The sequence below is a fragment of the Trichogramma pretiosum genome, unplaced genomic scaffold, assembly GCF_000599845.2.
Source record: "Trichogramma pretiosum strain Unisexual culture from Peru unplaced genomic scaffold, Tpre_2.0 scaffold8, whole genome shotgun sequence".
In the NCBI taxonomy this organism is placed as follows: Eukaryota; Metazoa; Arthropoda; class Insecta; order Hymenoptera; family Trichogrammatidae; genus Trichogramma; species Trichogramma pretiosum.
Genome location: NW_019641699.1, coordinates 2,172,672 through 2,191,723, shown reverse-complemented (window position 1 = coordinate 2,191,723; position 19,052 = coordinate 2,172,672). Strand labels below are relative to the sequence as shown.

Here is a 19,052-nt window from a genome sequence, read left to right as displayed (position 1 = left end):
GGAATGAGGCGTCAAAGATATTAAAACGGTCCTAATACTATGAATAATCTAAAATATAAATTATACTGAATAATAAAATAACGTATAGCTTCCAAGTCTTTTTACAAAAATCTTTCTTTAATTTTTGTCAACGTATAAAAACTAAAAAACAATCTTACAAAAAATTTGATTGTTTTATCATGCATTCAAAATTTGTAATAGAGAAGTAATTTTACAAAAATATCATGAAAGTAATGTATTCAATTCACATAAAATCATTCACGCTGTCTTTTATTCAAATCGTCCATTTCATTCACACGTTTGTATTACATTACTTAAAATTTCGTAATTTGTAATGCTTGTCGGAAACTATTATTTTTGTAACGTTGTGCTAATTTTGGCGATTATTTATCTGATTGTTTATTCAAATTTAAAGTTGCAACAAAAATTGCTTTAAATTTTTTTGATTGTGCTCTCTTGGGTTAAGGTATCGATCGTTTTTCCGTCGGATTCTGGAAGATTATCCGCAAACACAGCTGTGGTTTCACACGTCTGTTGCACTTGTTGAAAATTCCTGAAATATAATACAACGTGTTTAACCGACTCTGATCGTAAAAAAAGCATAAACGAATATTGCAGCGATGAAAAGAGGAAAAAAGACGATCGAGTCGAAATCGGAAAAGACCAGACAATCAAGCAGTAGATAGGGAAAAGAAAAATGAACTTTTGTTTGCTTTACCTGCGATGCCAAACGAGGATTTTTATAATGTTTCAATTGGCATCGGGCATATGTTGTACGAATGTTTTCGGGACGACTTGAGTAGCGCTGGTTTTGTGTGTTAAGCAGGTTTATGCGATGATGGACATAAAGAAAAAAAGGTCATGTCGTGTTACGCAACAATGATCATCAAAATGTCCAGTACGAATACTCACTTTGGACTCTGGTAGGCGGACTGCTGCTGCTTCTTTTTGAGGGCGTTGTATCGCTTGTTGCAGCTGAGGCCGATGAGGGTGAAAATGCCGAGTACCGCCAGAGCCAAGAGCACCGCGATCACGGCGATGACCGATCCCGGCAGCCTATCGATCGGAGCGTTCATGGGATTGATGTCGACCCGGTCGTTGGGCGTCGACTGGGTGAGGAACTCGCGAGGATCGTCGTCCATCCAATTGACCCAAGTGTCGTTCCAGAGAGCCGGATTGGCCGTCGGGTCGTTGGGCACGTTGCTGGGCGGCAGGGCAGTGAGGCGATGCCGGAGCAGGGCCTCCTCGAGGCTCGCCAGGATCATCGGCCGAGTCTCGGCGAGGTTGCGCTGCTCGCAGGGGTCTTCGCGCAAGTTGAAGAGGCAGGGCGCCTTGACGGGGTCGCAGGCCAGCTTCTGGTCCTTGGGCGGCTCTCCGCAGCGAACGATCGCCCGGGCTCTGATGTCGAGGAGCTCGCGGGCGCTCAGCAGGTCCTGCTGGCCGAGCTGGCGCTCGTAGCCGTCGTGGCGTCGGGCCCTCGCCTCGGAGGCCTGCTTGGAGGTGAGCGCGCCGGAGATGGCGGTGCCGGCCCTGCTGCGCAGCACCAGCTCGGGATCGTAGCTCGGGCTCGGGCCCTCCTGCTCGGCCTGCTCGGGCCTGCCGGTCTCGCCGTACCAGGCGTCGCCGTTGCCGACGCTGCCGAGGACGTACTTGAAGTCGCCGCGCCTGATGGCCGAGTAATTGAAGATGGGGTCGATGTTGACGAGCACCTCGGACCTGGGGCTGGGCTCGCTGCCGGTGACGCCGCTGATGCTCGGCCACATGTTGAAGCCGTCGATGCCCTCGAGGGGGGAGGCCGCGTCCGAGTCGAGGAGGCCGGCGGCCGAGAGCAGGGTCGGCAGCCAGTCGGCCACGTACACGAGCTCGTCGTGGACGCGTTTCGGCCGCTCGATCAGGGGCGACCAGATGGCCGCGGCGCCGCGCACCGCACCTTCCCAGGCGCTGGCCTTGATCTGCCAACAACCACGTATCGTTGAGTAAGTAACCGTATGCGGTCGTAAAGAACGCATTACGCAAGCTGCGAGCCGAGCTATCAAATTTTATTTTCCGATCGTTTATTATTCTCGTTTCCGCGATGCAGTGCACGGTTTCTGTAGCTGGATCAGCTGTCCGCGCGGCATTGGCTCGCTCGAGAATTACGATAACGAGCCGCGTAAAACTGTCATCGAGGCGGTGGTTGGCGAATCGAGAATTATGCGCTGCAGATAATTGGGCCGGTACACGGATAAGCCGCGCGGATGACGCGACGAGCAAAAAGGAATTACTCACCCCTCGAAGAGGATAGTTGCTGCCCCTGTTGTAGTGGATGCCCTGAGTGGCGGCCCCGTTGTCCGACATGAACAGGATGATGCTGTTGTGGAGCATGGAGTTGCGCCTGAGCGCCGCGACGACCTCGCCGACGCTCTCGTCGAGCTTGGACATCATGGCCGCGTAGATGCGCCGCTCGGGGTCCGAGATGTAGGCGAACTTGGCCACGTGCTCGTCCGGGGCCTGCAGGGGCTCCCGGTCGTTTCCGCTGTGCGGCGCCAGGTGCGCCAGGTACATGAACATGGGGCCGCGCTCCGCGTCGTGCCGCTCGATCAGTCGCACGGCCTCCTCGGTGAACAGGTCCGTCGAGTACTTGCCCCGGGTGTCGTGGGCCAGGCTCATGTTGCGCCGCATGTCGAAGCCCAGGTAGCCCTCGCGGGCCGAGGACGAGGCCACCTCGTGCGTGTAGTAGTCCTGCAGGCCGTTCCAGTAGCCGAAGTGCGAGTCGAAGCCCCGGTAGGTCGGCGTGTACTCGCGCCTGTGGAAGCCCTGGTGCCACTTGCCGATCGCGTGGGTCGCGTAGCCGGCTTCTTTCAGGTACTAAGCACGAAACGAGCGCCATCCATTACCGTTTCATTGTTTTACGATCGGCCTCGCGCCTCGCCAGTCGGCTCTCTCATTGAAAACTAATTGGCGCGTCAGCCGATCAAAGGATGATTCTTATCTACTCGCTATAACTTGCGAGTCCGCGGCCAAATTGCCGCTTATACATAAATATGACGAGCAATTCTTAATTGATGTTTGCGTTTCGCGCGCATTAATGCATTATGTATTATTTTTGCTACAGCTTCTCTTTGATATTTTTCAAAAATAATAACTCGCATCGGTACTTTTTTCCTTTTTCATTTTCTTCCTGTTATATTTCCAAAGTAGCGAAGGCCGATTTTATGCGTGATTTTATACCTGCGATTAACTCGGTTCCAATTCTATATATCGCTTACGATTGATCAGCGCGCTTAATTTTCTCGCTCGGCTATTTTAAATTACGCGTAATTTGCAAAATTGTACTTTACCGATAATGTGAATGATAAAAACTAATGGCTAGCTTTTCAGATCGCTGGCGCAATCGACGATTGTGTCGGACGTTTTCGATTACAAATCCAAGAAACTTAAAGTGACGTTCAAAGTTTTGGCTTGACAAAACGCGTCGAGTTGAACAAACTCTCAAATCTGTATATTGGCGCCTATCGATACAACTCGAGAGAATGAGAATGCGATACTTTTTCGAGGCGACTCGATGTATTAGGCAGCTAAGTAGAAGAAAAAATTGACCAAGATAATAAGACGTTAATGAATTTGCATTCGCGACCTTGGGCATTTTTTATTTTACTCAGTTTATAGTATATTATATTATATTATAGTTGTGAGATCTCTCGGTGTCGATTGATCAACAACTGCCTTATTACGCATTATGAGTTGAATTATGCCGTAAAAAGAGAGAGAGAGAGAGAGAGCTGCTGCGAGCCGAGACGCAATGAAAGAGAGAAAAATGCCATTGCAGGAGATGTGGCTAGTCGCTCATTCACACGCGTCCGAGTAAGTTGACGTCAGCGTTTAATTGTCCGAGGATACTACACGAAGACTATGCAACGACTGCTATAGAGACCCTACGAACCTGTGGCAAGATCTTCTCGTGGAGCGGCAGACCCCTCGGCTCGGCCTCGAGGATCACGAGGTGCTGCATACCCGTGTGTATGGGATGCTTGCCGGTGAGCAAGGCCGAGCGACTCGGCGTGCACATGGCCGAGACGTAGTGGCTGTTGAGGATGACCCCGTTGTAGGCCAGCGCGTCGATGTTGGGCGTCGGTATCTGGTCGCTGCCGTGGAAGCTCACGTCGTTCCAGCCCATGTCGTCGGCGACGATCAGCACGATGTTGGGCAGCTGCCTCGTCGACTCGCCAGCCTCCTCCCGCGCCATCGACTTTGGCTTTTTGCGCGACGACGACGGCCCGGCCTGGCTGCAGACCGAGCCGAGCAGCAGCAGTAGCAACGTCACCGGTATCGCCCGCATCCTCTCTGCTCTGCTTCCCAAGGGGACGACCTGCGATCCAAAACTTCCATTCTCAAAACTTGTGCAAATTTCATTCCATTTTTGCATTATTGCAACGGGTAGCGATCGACTTTTATCGCAGGCTATATCCGCGCGTTACATCGTCGCGGATGCGTTCGCCGACGTGATTTACGCACGTTTAGTCTTCGAATTCGAGACAAGAAGCCGTAAAAATTATTAATGATCTGTCCGCTTAGGAGTTACGGCGAGTGCCTCGACGATCCACACTCGGTACCGAACGCGATCTCGACGATTCTTTTTGACTGCTCTCGGTGCAAACGATCGTGGTTTCGGTAGAAAAACAATCTCGCGGCTCAAATGGCTGTGTTACGTAAATCGCTTACGAGCTCATTGTTGAATGGAAAGTCAAGTTATCGATTTAGACGCTCTTGAATCGTGACTCGACTCATCGCCGATCGATGAAGTAGCGACTCGCTGCAATTGTTTGTCCCCCGCTTTACAAATCCCCGAGCGTCCAGAAGTCCAGGCTAATTAATTAGCGCGCGCGCTAATCGTGTTTGCAATGTGTACGCCGCGCCTTTTCAAACGGCATGGATAAAAATTAACTCTTGGCCTCGAACACAGCCTCGCAGCCTGTGTAGCCGCAAAGGGCGACAGATAAAGAAAAACATTCGTTGCAATTGCACAAGTACGTACGAGCTTGAGAGCATTGTTGTATCGGCATTTTATCTTAGCTTTTCTCTCTCGATAGATTTTTTATCGAACGCAACAAGATTCGAGCGAAAAAAATGCCCAATGCAGCATGCAGCTCTGTACCTACCCGCGCTTGGACTTTCACAGACGTATGTGACCAATTTTACATTACATTATATATATGGTTTGGCATCGTATTAGCATATGAGTTTATACACATGTGTATCGTTTGCACGTGTGTTGCAACGCGTCGGCATTAGTGTTCGCTCATCTCATGACTATTCAATGCGAAAAATATACGAATAAAATAGAATCGAACGTGCCTCCTATACTCGAATGCCTTATCAATAAGTATGTCTGCGTATAGCGTTACGCGTGTACCATTTAATGTAACGAAGAAAAAAAAATACCCACGATTGTTTCGCGATTGCACGAGGCGCGCCTCCAACCTGCTAATTCGAGCTTTGATTATTTTAACGAGTATAAAAACAAAACGTCATTAAAGTCAAATGTTCTGACTTTTGATGGTCGTGGCGAAATTTTGACCCTCGCCCAACTTGAGTGCAATCTCGAGCCAAGCAAAGTCCCTTACACAGTTCTTCACTGCCTGTGTGTGTTCATTGAATCATTCCAATCTATAATAATGTTTCAACTGGTTTAGGCGAAAATAAAGTGTGGAAATTGTACGATGTCGAAAAATGGCAAATTCTGATTCGAAAATTTCACTTAATGCGGTGTGAAATAAAAAATTCAGTTTTCTTATCTGCAATAACTTTCGCGACAAGTGCGACGAGTAAATCACTTATACATTCGCATGAAATCATCGCGAAAAGAAAAGTACTTGTTAAAAGTTCGGAAAGTTGCATTAAAGCAGGGCTTTGGGCCAGCAGCATCGAAGCCGCTAGATTTTCTTTCTTCTCTCATGGATTCTCCCATTCTTATGGAAAAGTTGCGCCCTGAACTTTCGCATCGGCACCCGTGCGCATACTCCTACTCGAGCGTCAACTTTACATTATTATTTTCCAATGCATATTTACAAAAAGGACGCAAAATTAATTAAATACGAATCCTTCTTTTAAGTAGATTACATCACGCGAGGCTTATTCAATATATTGCGCACAATTATGCAAACGTCGAATTTCGATTATCCTGTTCCGACGCACTGCATAATACCATAAGTCGACGTGTTCTCGTTTATCGTGTCGTCCAATCAATTCATACGTTTCGATAATGACACGAGAATGGAGAAAAAAATTATTTCTTTGCGATTTTAATCGTTCCTCAAGAGGTTTGAAAATGCATTAACACGAACGCTCGATAAATGAACGTTTTAATTTTAATTTTTTTTTAAAGATTATTCGATACATGGGGTTGGAGACGCTGCAACTTGAGTTAACGTGACTAAGAGATTTTTGCAAAGGAGTCTAGGAATGATACGCTTTACGACGTCCGTTGATTCTTCCAAAGTGGATCAAGGTCAGTATCTGCACGCAACTTGTAAAGGTTTTAATTCATGTTTATTGATGTAAAAAAAATTTATTTACACAATTTAATTCACCATGAATTTGTAAAGACGAATCTTTATCTCGGATGCCTGTATATTCAAGTGTCAATGACATTACCGGACAATATTTTGAATTAGTAAAATAGTTATAATTAAAAGTTGACTTTATGTATTTGCGTATCATGTTTGAATTAAATTTATCTGGATGTTTTTACTACGGGAAAGACTCTGGACTTATTGACGTAAAGAATAAGTTGACCCAAACGAAATAACTAACCACCAAAGTGATATTGAATTAAAAATGATAACGAAAAATTTTTGTTTCAAACAATTCTAATAAAGATGTTACATTCATTGACTTAGTTTATTGATTGATTGAGAAAATTATAGTAAATATAGGTGATAATCAAGTAATTTCGTCCCGGTCCCCCTTCCTCATTTTCATTCGCACTTAAATACTATACGAGCGAGAGAAACTTTTTTCAATAAATTTTTACCAGTAAAAATGTGCAAAATGATGCAATCGGATAATTAAATGAAAAGGCCAGGATCACAGTAAATTGAACGTTATTAAGACTGGAATATGTGTGTAAAATAAGTGCCAATGACACCAATTCGCTGATAAAAGGCAGGTAAACATATTAAAATACCAATGAACTGATTCAAAACTTAAAATAGATGCATTACAGTGGTTACTCTTAATTGAATACTTTTTCTATTCGAAAATCATCGAGCAGTTCAGCTACATATTCTACTAGAATTGAGCCCTGTAATGTGATATAATGCTTCTCGAGGTTGATCGCGAAAAAGAAAAGAAACTGACCTTTGGCAAAGCTCGATGGACAAAGGTATCGTGAGCCGAAACGAAGGGCCAATCCGAGTGGAGCTATGGATTTCGGCTGGATCTAGTAGCACCGGCTGCTGCGCTGCAGTACAGAGGCAGCAGGTGTTGTTCTCGTCGCCGAGTCTCGCACCGAACTTAATCTCGGCTACTGTTGCAGCTCCGCGTATATATTATACAAAAAAGAGCCGCACACCGCCTCCTCTCTCGCTCGCAGAAGCTAGTACCCGTTTCCAACATGCCATACGTATAGTCGACCTTTACGCGTTCGTATGTAATTTTTCTCTCTCTCTCTCTTTTGCGCGCGCGAGCTCGACTCTTTGACGTCTGTATATAGATGCGAATCCTGCACTCGACTTCCGCAATGATAATGAATCAAGCCGAGGGGGGTGGGGCGCGCTCGAGAGCGCACACAAGCGCGTAAACCGTGAGGAGCGCAATACGAGCAGTAGTCGACTCGAGACACCCAGCGAAATCTCAAGCGGAGAAAAAGAAGAAAGGAAAAGTGAAAAAGGAAAAAGGATTTTTCGGAGACGCGATGACGATGATGCACGCGATCTGAGGCCGCGGGTTTTCCTCGCGCGCGCGCATCATATGGGGAATCCTGACCTTGGGCGTCGTTCGTACACAGACTTTAGCTGCTACGCTCTTATGCGAAGGAGAACGAGTTTCGAGCTCCGCGGCCCGTATCCGTGCTTTCAACGACTGCAGATCTGCAGTCTCTTGGCGTACTAGACCAGTGGCGAGAGATTGACCTGCAAGAAAGCAATTCTCTGGAAATAATTGCATTGATTATTGCCTTCTGCTCTACTCTTTGCTCTCTTTCAGTTTTGTCTGCAATTGCTATTGTAAAAAAATCTTTCGCCCCAGAATAACTTCAAGTTCGTATTTGCTTCAGCAGGATATGCGCATATCTTACGATTCTCTGAAATCTTTCTACCTTAAATATGATAACCTTCATTTTTATTTAGATCAACTATTTTTTATACAATCAGGGCTAAAACTTCGTTGTAAAAATCATCATTTTCATACTTTGAAAAACGATTAGGCAATTGATAATAGTATTTTTTAGTAAATGCAATTCAGATTTGAAAAATTTACTGAATCAAAAAACTCACTGGGAAAATATTTGCTATGCGATAAATAATGATGAAAATATTAATTATGCAAAAAATATTTTTTAATAAGTCATTGAATTTCTTTTAATGAGCAATGAAAATGTTAGCTCGAAACGTCTTCTTATATATTAGTTCCTCTTCGCTTAGAATTTGCCAATAAAATGCCTACATGGCTCTGGTGTCATGATACCCCTGAATATTTTCGAATTCAAAAGATGTTTTTTTCGAAATGTCTATAATGTTACAAATCAAGCTTTGCATTTGATTAAATTTCATCAATCAATTTATTTTGAAAGACCGTACATTTGCAGTTGCGATGTTGTTTCAATTTGACTGACAATGCAGAACTTTTTTTGCGAGAATCATCCATATATAAAAAATATCAAATCTTTTAACTAGATTGAAGCGATCATTGCGCACTAAACGAATAATCATTTATTTATTTATCGCTCTCGTATTTTACATTATTATATTATTACTATTTTATACACAAGCTGCAAATTATTGCGTTACATATTTGTATATTTATTTATGTGTTTATGAGAGCGTCCGAATGTCACGTTACTTAATACGTATTTATCAACCTCATAATTATTCATTTAATATATAATTTTCTCTCTTTCTCTATTTTTCCCCTCTACCAACTATCTTACTCATGCTCACCTTTTTTGCAATTATATTGTAAATTTCTATTCTCGCAAATCAAACAAATTACCTTGATACGATGCTATATTACATTACCAAACATATGCATAATTAACTCCTTTTTTCATCGCATTTTTAATACGTTTTCTTTTCTCAGCTGACGTAATAAGGCAAACTCTTGTCATGTGTTAGTAAAATGAGTTTACCAACGACTATTTATTTTTTCCGTCGACTTCACTTATGAGGAGGTCCAGGTTTAGTGACACAAATATCGCGGCTAATCTATTTGTAACTTTATAATCGTGCTACCTGTTCTTAACTCGTGTTCATCATAACGAGTGAGTAATTGTCACTTAAATAAAACAAGGCGCCGAGACGGAGCTTAATTTTTGACACAAATTACTTTGATTTGCATACATTTTTCAAGTAATCAGGTATTTTCATTTTTATTATGCAAAAAAAAGATTCATAAAAAAATTGGATTATTTATCAGAAGCTCACCTTTTCTTGCACTCGATCAATCGCTTAACAACTTATTGCATTTTCACATAGCTCTTCTGAATTGATTCTCGAGCTGGCCACCTTAACGCGTTTATGACGCAGCGTGAGAATTAAAACGTATAACACAATTCTGCTCTTATTTCCTGGTGCACATGTGTTTATTAAGGATATTCGAATTAAAGATCTTGTATTATTATTTTACTACGATTCAAATTGAATTGTTTGATTATTTCGTTTCAATTATTATGTCATACTTTTGTTAACATTTAATTGTGTTAATGGCTCAACAAAACTAGGATCACTAATCGTAAAGTTCAACTTAAAATTTGTTTCTCTGCTTTGAAAAAAGAAAACTAAGGCAGTACTACTTCATTGCATTGAAAATTAACCTTTTTTATCTCGAGTTACGAATGTTCGGCGTTTGAAGAAAAGGTACTATCTAGCACACATATTGAATGCATTACACTTAAATACTTGGCATACGGGCAAGTCAAATTACTTAGATAACAATGAACTGAACAGTTTTCTGATTGCAAAGTTTGTTGTTGAAACTTATTTGCACGCACGGTACGCATTTTTTCTACTATGCAACAGTGAGTTTTATAGTGTTTCTGTTTTTATTTTTTGTAAATGTATAAATATGAATGAAACGTTTGCATATTTTTAAATATTAAATTGTGATTTATGGATGAGAGCATTAAAAAGTGACAGTAAATATCGTCACTTATATTGCAACAAAGTCGAGTATGACATGGCTTGATTGGCTTTCGCACACTCGTATATGATAATTGTTTGAGGAAACTTGGATTATTATAATAGCTGTACAGCTCCAATAGTTGAGAAGCGAATTCACGGCCAATGATTATTTGTAGTGTTGATATGCGAAACCAATTATATTGTTTATACATAAACAGTGCACACGGCGAGTGAACTAATGAAATTTTTTTTTCGACGCATATCATCTTCGGATCACTCCGCAGATGAGTGAGAGTCAAAGATCCCAATTCGAGTAAACGAAGAGCTCGTAATTGGGATCTTGAGAGAACAATTAAATCGCTCTACAATCTGCCATTAGGAATAAATTGTATCATTTTACGCGCAATCAAATTGAAAAAGTGAATGCTTTATTTTTATGTCTACCTGTACGAGCATTTATACAATGTTAGATATGTCACGGGCTTGAGTATGTGGAGTGGGTGTGCAGTTTGGCGAAGTTAACAAGTCTCGGAATATCTCTCTCTTTCTCTTCACAACTTATAAATATTCAACGCGACATTTGTTTCTTACAGTTTGACTTACATTGGTTGCATTTACTAAATAATGTATACGCTAAGTCAACTGTTCAAATTGTTTATACTTTTATAGAAAACTAAAAAGTATGGATAGGGTATGCTCTGCATTAAATCTTCTTTCATCTTGTTTTTAATGTAATCATTTTGCAAAATTATAGTAATCAACGTTATATTAAATCGACAGACAACTATGTTTTTAGATCATTGGTAAAAGTTATAAATGAAAAAATGGTTATCGAACTACGATCGAGACCTTGAGGCATTTAAGAAATTTAAGAAGTTTAAGAGTTACGTCAATGATACTTCTGCTATTGAACTCTGAAAATCTAATCAATTAGTTCAAAGTCATATCATTTTTACTCGCAGTCTCCAAAGCATGACGAATATATTGAAATTTACAACTGACCAAAATCCCAATGATTGTGCAGTCAAGGATTCAAATGTGTTGTTAGTATACTGTTTTCAAATATTTTTTTTTGTAAACTAATTTATACAGGCACCGAAATGGCTGTAGATGATGAAATTTAGAAATTCTCTTTTTTGATTATTGAAATTTCTATGCGCGTGTTTGTACGAGTCGCCGAAAATTTCGAAACATCGAGTTGGGAAGTATCGAAGTCGACACGTCTTTAAGAGACGCTAGAAAAAGATCGCCTTGCCTCTGCGCAAGTGCGAGAGAGATAATTACAAGTTGACAATGGCTGAAAGCGTTAACAAAAAGGGTACAAACAAGGACAACTGGTAAAGTATAACGAGCATACTAATGTCATTGATCCACTGATGATTTACGCCAAGATATCGATTTTTTTCTAATCGTTTCTCTCGTGTATTGTCTGACTGTAAGCGTAGATGTTAAAAAGTCTGATTGTAGAAGGCTGAGTTCAATGACTCTTGAAGTAAATGTAACAATTAAAACAACAAACGTCATTATTATTTTTTTTTTATTATTAATATTTTTATATAAGGTCGATGTACTTTGGTTTGTAAAGATAGTTTTCATAAATTTAAGAATCATTTTCAAATGTTTCAAAAATTTCCATGATTAGTTTATGAATACATTTTGCAATAAAACTTATGTATAAGTTTTCAAGCAATTGATAATTACAAGCCGTTGGATGATATTCAAAAATGTGACTCGTTAGCGCGTTTTGGCCTGCGAAGGTAAGATAACTTCTTTCTCCGGAGATGTGATCATTAATTCTGTTATCTGAAAAATATAAAAATAAATATAAGCTAACAATTTAGATTATCAAATGACTATGTAATGAGTTATGATTTAATAATCACGGTGAAAGAATTGCAAAGTTGTGCTACAAGTGTTTGGATGCAGCTAAGGCCCGTTGGGAGGAAAAAGAGTTATGTCTCGACTAGAGTTATTTGCTCGAGCGATCGCGGAGCCAAATGAATGAGAGTCAACGTACGTACATAAAGTTGCCTGTTTATTATTCTCGTCGGAGAAATCCTTCATTACGATCTGTCTGCGGGTGTCTACGTATCACGAAATGAGTTTATGCGCGGCACAAGCCGCACCAAAATCATATATTGTTCCGAAACTGCTAAATTGCTTTTATTACGCGTATACGTTGAAACTGTCCCGAGCAACCGACTGAAGTATAATATACATATTAAATATTGTATACGACGGATGTCGACAGGTGCAAACGATGCGGGATCGATGGCTTCGAAATTACGATGGGTCGCTTTTTTCTTGCCCAGTTGGTTAGTTCGGGTCGTCGCGAGTTGTTGATGTACTTGCGCACGTGTGCAACGTACAAGCGCAAGCTCCCGAGTAATAGGATCGAGTGTTGCATGGCTTACATTGTAGTGTTGTATACTTACAAGAACATGATCTGGCTGTCGCAGCGAGTAAATTACCGCGTCCGCCACGTCCTGGGGATAGAGAATCGCTATGTGGGGAATAAGATTATCGGGTACACCTGCTCGTCGAATCATATCCGTTGCGATCCCAGTTGGACTGATGCTCTGTTCAATCAATAATCAAACAATTACTTTTCGATTGGCAAAGAAGCAAAAGACTTTTTTTACAATTTATTATAAAAAACATTTCTTAAGATATTTGTAACGATTTTCTGTAGTTAGCGTGTTAGATTATTTTACTATTTTCACATTAAAATATTTTGATAAATTAATATTTCAAAAAAACAAATGAAAAATCATTGTTTTCAGTCAATCGAATGGTAAAATTATTATTAGCTCTAGGCGCATAAATAATCTTCCAACGATTTGAAAATCAACATGTTTTGAAAGAGAAAATGCTAAAATAGACAATGACATTATGCAAAGATAGCTTCACTGGCATAATTTAACATAGTAAATATTAACCTTCTTTAGCAACAAAACATCCGTTTTTTTTCGCAAAGTAAGTCGAGAAATGCAAAGTGAATGCAACGTTTTTTTAGCGATTCAATCGATATAACCAGTAAGCGTGAAAGTAAGAAAATTTTAATAAGAGCTCGTTATTATATTTTCAGCAGGCGAATCGCCGATGAAGGAATGAAAAAGTCATACCGTTATTTTAATGCCGGTATTGAAGAGTTCGTTTTTCAAGCTCGCCGTCATACCGGTAACAGCGTACTTGGAAGCACAATAGAGGCCTACGGGCGCCTTAATCACTTCGGCGTTGTGTCCCGCCGCACTGTTCATGTTTATAATGTGGCCCTTAATGTTGTATTTTCTCATTGACTTGACAGCTTCTCGGGTACAGATGGCTGGAGCCAAGACGTTTATATCGAGCGTGTTTCGCAAATCTTCAGTTTTGCTCTCTGGAAATTCAAAAATCAAATTATCCTTCGCCCTTGCTTGCTAGTCATAAAAGTAGAACTCAGTGGCTCAATTATTAATACTATTTAGACGCATTGAACAACTTCTGCTATACATCCAACGGAACTTGATAAATAATGAGTTTAGGATGTGAAGTGTTTTTCATGTGAAATTATAGCACGAATGAGCAATTCCTTAATCATAAAAGGTGCTTTTTTAATTAATCAGTACAACGCTTTATCAGTATTTTTTTAGTAATTAATAAATTTTTCAGAATATTAATCAAATATTAATTATTGGTGATTTTTTCAAATATTACCATGAATGATACACGCAGGTGCCCAAGTCAGAGTAAACTTGAATACTTTTAAACGCATTTATTGAAATTCATTATAGATATTTATAAAAAACGATGTTTTTGTTTTCTTTTGAGCGACTAAGCCTCCGAGGAAAATATTTAGTATGAAGCCAACAACAAAGACGTTTAAAAATGTTTAATTCTACTCTGGTTTTGGTATTATTTTTTTTGTGAAACAAAAATCTACATTCATGAGTTGAAATATTTCAAATATATATACTCACTTATAAAAATATTAACAAACATAAAAAGTTTACCTAAAATAGCATTTGAAAACAAAACGCCGGCACAATTGATCATTGTATGGACACCTCCGCATTTTTCGTCGATCAATTGGAAAGCACTCAAAATTTCGTCTTCTTGGGTTAAATCACATTTTACGGCTAAAAACTTATCTCCTAATTTAGCAGTCAATGCGTCGAGTTTGTGTTGACGTCTACCCAAGCCCGCAACCTTCAAGCCATTTTTAACAAGTTCTTCACAAATTTTGGAGCCTACTCCACCAGTGGCACCAGTAACAACAGCCAATTTATTGACTAAATGCGCCATCTTAACTCACAGACAGCTAACACAAAACTGCGACGGACTTTGGAAACGAAGTATTGCTTTTACAAGAGCCGGCCAAATTATGTCCAATAGCGTGCCTACCTACTGCTTACAACACACGTGTGACTGAGAATTGTTGTGGTATTAGTGCGCACATATACTTTTTCAATACTCGTGTCAGCTGCTAAGTTTGTTTTGTAAACAACTTTTTACCTGCATAAGCACAAAAGCGATATGAGCAAGAAAAAATTTTAACAATTCCTGGAATATATTCAAACACTTGTTATAACGTATAAGTCTAAGTTAAGCGGAAAGTATTACTTCGTTCTCATACGATTTTTTAAAATAATTTCGAAAAAGTATTCAAACTCACATTGGTGATGATGTAATCAAAACTAATGCTTGTCGACTCAATGATCACTGTACGTAATTTCTCAAACTCATCATATATATATGGTTTCTCTTCAAACCATTTTTCAAGAGTAGAAATTTTTTTTGACCCTCGCGCTGAGTTTTTTAAAAGTATCCTATGCGATAACAATTATTAATCTGTGGTTGTGTGGTTATGACATATTGAACGGAAATTCAATTCGGTAGCCCATATAATGACTTAAGTAGTTATAAACCACACCGACAATTTTTACCCAAAAAATAAAGATGAAAATTTTTATGCAATGATAACAATAATAATAATAATAATAATTGAGACTTGTCTATTGTCAGCAGTATTTTGCGGTGCGATTATTTGCGTCCGTATTATGTTGCGTGAACTCAAAGAAGTTTTATCAAATATTAAATATACTGTTTTATAAATCTAAAAATGTTGAATACCATAAAATATTTAGTTTTTTCTTTACACATAACTTGACAAGTTAATTTCTCTTCGGTATCAATCATTTGAGCAACACTCATTGTTATTTAGCGGAAGTATATATATACAGATTCAGGTTTGAAAATCTACTTTTTTATAGTTGATTGTGTATCTATAAAATGTCAGTTATCAAACATCACTGTTTAACGTTTCACAGCGTGAAAATAATTATCTCCTTACTCCAAATTTTTATCACTAATTTTAGATTTGAAACATGCAAAATTTTATCATTTATTTTGCCAATTCTGGGGAAAATTGATATACCATCATTTTCTTTACCAAGCGCATATTTTCTTCTTGAATTTTGGCGGTATCAATATCTGAGATGAATTTGTAGGAAGCTCTGCAATTCATTAAAAACGGAAATTAACAATAAATACATTTTACGATGAGGTATTGGACCTCGTTAAATGAAATCTCAAATAAATGAATATTCGTGTAAGTATTTCCTCTTATTAAAATTATGCAAAGCCTCGTTTAGGTAATATCTTCGTTTAATAGCATATTATGTATGTACATGTACATGTACATGTATTGTGAAAAATATTTTTATTTCTAATGTTTTTGAAACTAGAAAATTATATATCCTATTATTGATGTTTTATTGTTATAAGATTCAAGAGAAAAAAACACGACCTAGTTGCTTAAATGAAAGTTATAAAACTTGGAATTTGTGAGCTTGCTGATTTTTCATAAAAAAATTTTTCTCCTGAAAAATTATTCGCTGAAAAAGATATTAATGAGAAATTTATATACGTACAGCAGTTATTTTGTGTAACAGACACATGCCTTTTTTCAACTACGCAAAGTCGTTTGTCATCTTCAATTTTACGTAAAAAAAATCTTAAAAATCATTGTTAGTCATGAAAACAACAACAAAAAGACTTGCGCATATTGAACCTTTGTACATGAATATTTTTTCAATAGTAAAATTACTTCAAAAATCTCTCTATAAGTATTTTGATAAGTTTTTAATGGAAGTATTAAATGAAACTCTTTTCATAAAATTTGAAAGCACAATAATGAATTCGTATAGCTTACTAATAATTATCAGAATATCATTTGAGTTGCGCTGACTAAGAGGCTCACAGAAGTTCCTTTTCCTTTGTCACTACTTGTACTTGTTTTGATCCTGTCTTTACTATCGATTTATGGCAATAAGAAAACTAATTTTTAACTCTAGTTAAGTATCTTCAATCTTTATAGTTGAAAAGAATACCGCAAATAATATGATTAATATTGATAAATGTTAACGTTTTACTGAGATTGTTCTTTTATTTCTGAGCCAGGTGAAATAACGAAAAAATATATATATATATATGTTGAATGCAGTTGCGAAAACTAAATAAAATTTCCTCTTCGTGCTCTGCCCGAAATTTAATGTCAACTTTTTATGAAACCAAAGGCATTCTACTACTACTTTATCATTTAGGAATTATGTACATTTAAGTCATAAATCGTTTGAACAAAAATCGTGTTAACATACATAAGACATTAACTGAAGCAGTGAAATTCAATTGATGAAAAAAGTCATGTATTGTATGGTCGACCGGCAACACTGAGCTTTAGTACAATATAAGATGTTGGTTCAAAATTGTTTATTAGAAAATGAAATTACGAGAAGGACCAGTTAAAAGCTTGGAAAAGTGAACTATAGAAGTTATAATTTTACCCACTCGTTACTTATCATGTGAAATATCAGCTCCTTTTAAAAGAACCGTAGATTGATTTTATGCGCCAGCAAATCGTAATGTCACAAGAAAAGAAGCCATTCAATGAATTTTTTTTTATTCTTTTCCAAATCAACAAATAATTTCGTACTTGATTATCATACAAGAATTATAGTTTATAGTTATTAATGCTTCGCAAAATGACTTGTGATATGACAGACGAAACGATTTTATTTCAATTCCAGGCAAAAATTCGTTATCGCTTGATGTAAGCAAAAAGAAAAACTCATAAAAAACTAGAGTTGGTATTTCTGGTGTCTACGAGCATATTTTAATTTAATAATCAGTTGTTATTCTTGCTATGGTAACTAATGAAGAGAAGACAAAATCGTGATAAATGTTTTATTTGCGCAAACAAAGTCTATAGTTTTCCATTAAAAAAGGCAGCATGTGACGAAACATAGAGTGGTCAGAACTTATGATAAGAGAGTTTTTTTGGAACTCGACAAGAAAGTCAAATATAATCTGCTCGACGCTTAATTAATGTCGCGTAAAGTAGCGCTAGATATTGCCGCGTAAGTGTGCAAACGGATAGGTATCGAGGAGATCGGAAGCGCAAAAGTTTACAGTTTTGTTGACTCGAGGTATTTCAATATATAAGCTAAGTGCTTGGAACGCTCCGGCATCGATTTCTCGATTCTTCAGGCTAATAAACGTGTGCAAGCACGCTTATAAAATTTGAGCTTCGCCCAATAGATACAAACCAAATAAATGCATATTATTTGTTTGAATAATAAAAAGTCGAGTGCGCCAACGAGACTTTTTCTTACTTGGATGTCGGCAAAATCGGCTAGCCCAAGGATCGCAACAATATATCGCGACATCTGAATGAAACAATGCTGGATTTAATCCGAATGGAAGCTGTAATCTATCGTATACGGCATCGTACACTCTATGATGTATAGATCCAATGTTCATAAAAATGTGTCACGCGTGCACTCGTGAGCGCGTGACTAGTGCTAAATACCAAAAGGTTAAGCTTGGCTGCGAGAGAGAGAGAGAGAGAAGGAATAACAAAACAAAAGCGATCGACAAGTACGTACGAAAATATCGATTGCGGGGCGGCAGTGCGATGTCGGTCTGGCTCTGACGGTATAGAGCGTAGCACAAAAGTAAAAAAAAAACGTATATATAAATTCAGCGCGTCCAGTTGTTGTCCCGCACATTTTTTCACCGTTCATCAGCTAAATGGAAAGTGATTTAAAATGCTCGTACCTCGTTCGTGGGAGATCAAATTGTGTGTATCGAGAGTATAGTTCGATGCTATGAGAAATTCACCTGGCTGCCAATCAATTTTATGCATAGCAGCTATGCTGCACTTTTCCCCACTGTTATATAAATAAAATTATCATTTGTGAATGTGAGACATTGGAATAACGGAAAAACTAATTTTCTTTTCGCTGCTCCAAATACAAATGACAATGAAAGACGTTGCATAAAACATTACGACAGTAACAATACACACTTTGATTTTATTGATTTGCAGATTATAGCGCTTTCGAAGGAGATGCAGTAACATTTGCATGACGCTGAGAAACAATTCAATTTCTCCGCAATGAACATAATCTTATTTTTTCAGAAGAGCTCTTTTTAAATTAAACTTTTTTTCAGTACAGTTGACCAATAGCTTATTCCAAAATCTTTGATATTTTTTTTATAAATGGTTGGCAATAACAATGAAATAATATCCATAGATATACATAGTTCTTTGATGAAGTTCATTAAATATTTTCATCACCGCCTGATAGCAATAAATGAATCATTTAAAATAATAAGTAAAAAATGCTCTTTATCAATATCCTAGCGAAAATGTGAATTTTTTTTCTAAACGGATACTTGAGACAAATTTAATTA

General features: G+C 38.6%; 2 protein-coding genes across 3 annotated transcripts; both read right to left on the bottom strand.

The window, feature by feature from the left end:
- Positions 1–149: 149 nt before the first annotated feature.
- LOC106653071 (arylsulfatase B-like) lies at positions 150–7,507 on the bottom strand. 2 transcript variants are annotated; one of them, XM_014372310.2, is made up of 6 exons: positions 7,339–7,507; positions 3,923–4,348; positions 2,269–2,847; positions 913–1,952; positions 719–805; positions 464–553 (listed from the first exon to the last, which is right to left on the bottom strand). In XM_014372310.2, the coding sequence occupies exons 2-5, from the start codon at positions 4,316–4,318 to the stop codon at positions 751–753; spliced, it is 2,070 nt and encodes a 689-aa protein (XP_014227796.1). In that variant the 5' UTR covers positions 4,319–4,348; positions 7,339–7,507; the 3' UTR covers positions 464–553; positions 719–750. The 2 variants fall into 2 exon arrangements, with proteins under 2 accessions (XP_014227795.1, XP_014227796.1); XM_014372309.2 differs by lacking the exon at positions 719–805 and having other exon boundaries at positions 150–553.
- A 4,329-nt stretch (positions 7,508–11,836) lies between these two features.
- Positions 11,837–14,706, bottom strand: LOC106653107 (farnesol dehydrogenase-like). The gene is made up of 4 exons (XM_014372360.2): positions 14,309–14,706; positions 13,442–13,695; positions 12,752–12,895; positions 11,837–12,119 (listed from the first exon to the last, which is right to left on the bottom strand). Exons 1-4 carry the CDS (start codon positions 14,598–14,600, stop codon positions 12,051–12,053), a joined length of 759 nt encoding a protein of 252 aa, XP_014227846.1. The 5' UTR covers positions 14,601–14,706; the 3' UTR covers positions 11,837–12,050.
- Between the last annotated feature and the right edge of the window lie 4,346 nt (positions 14,707–19,052).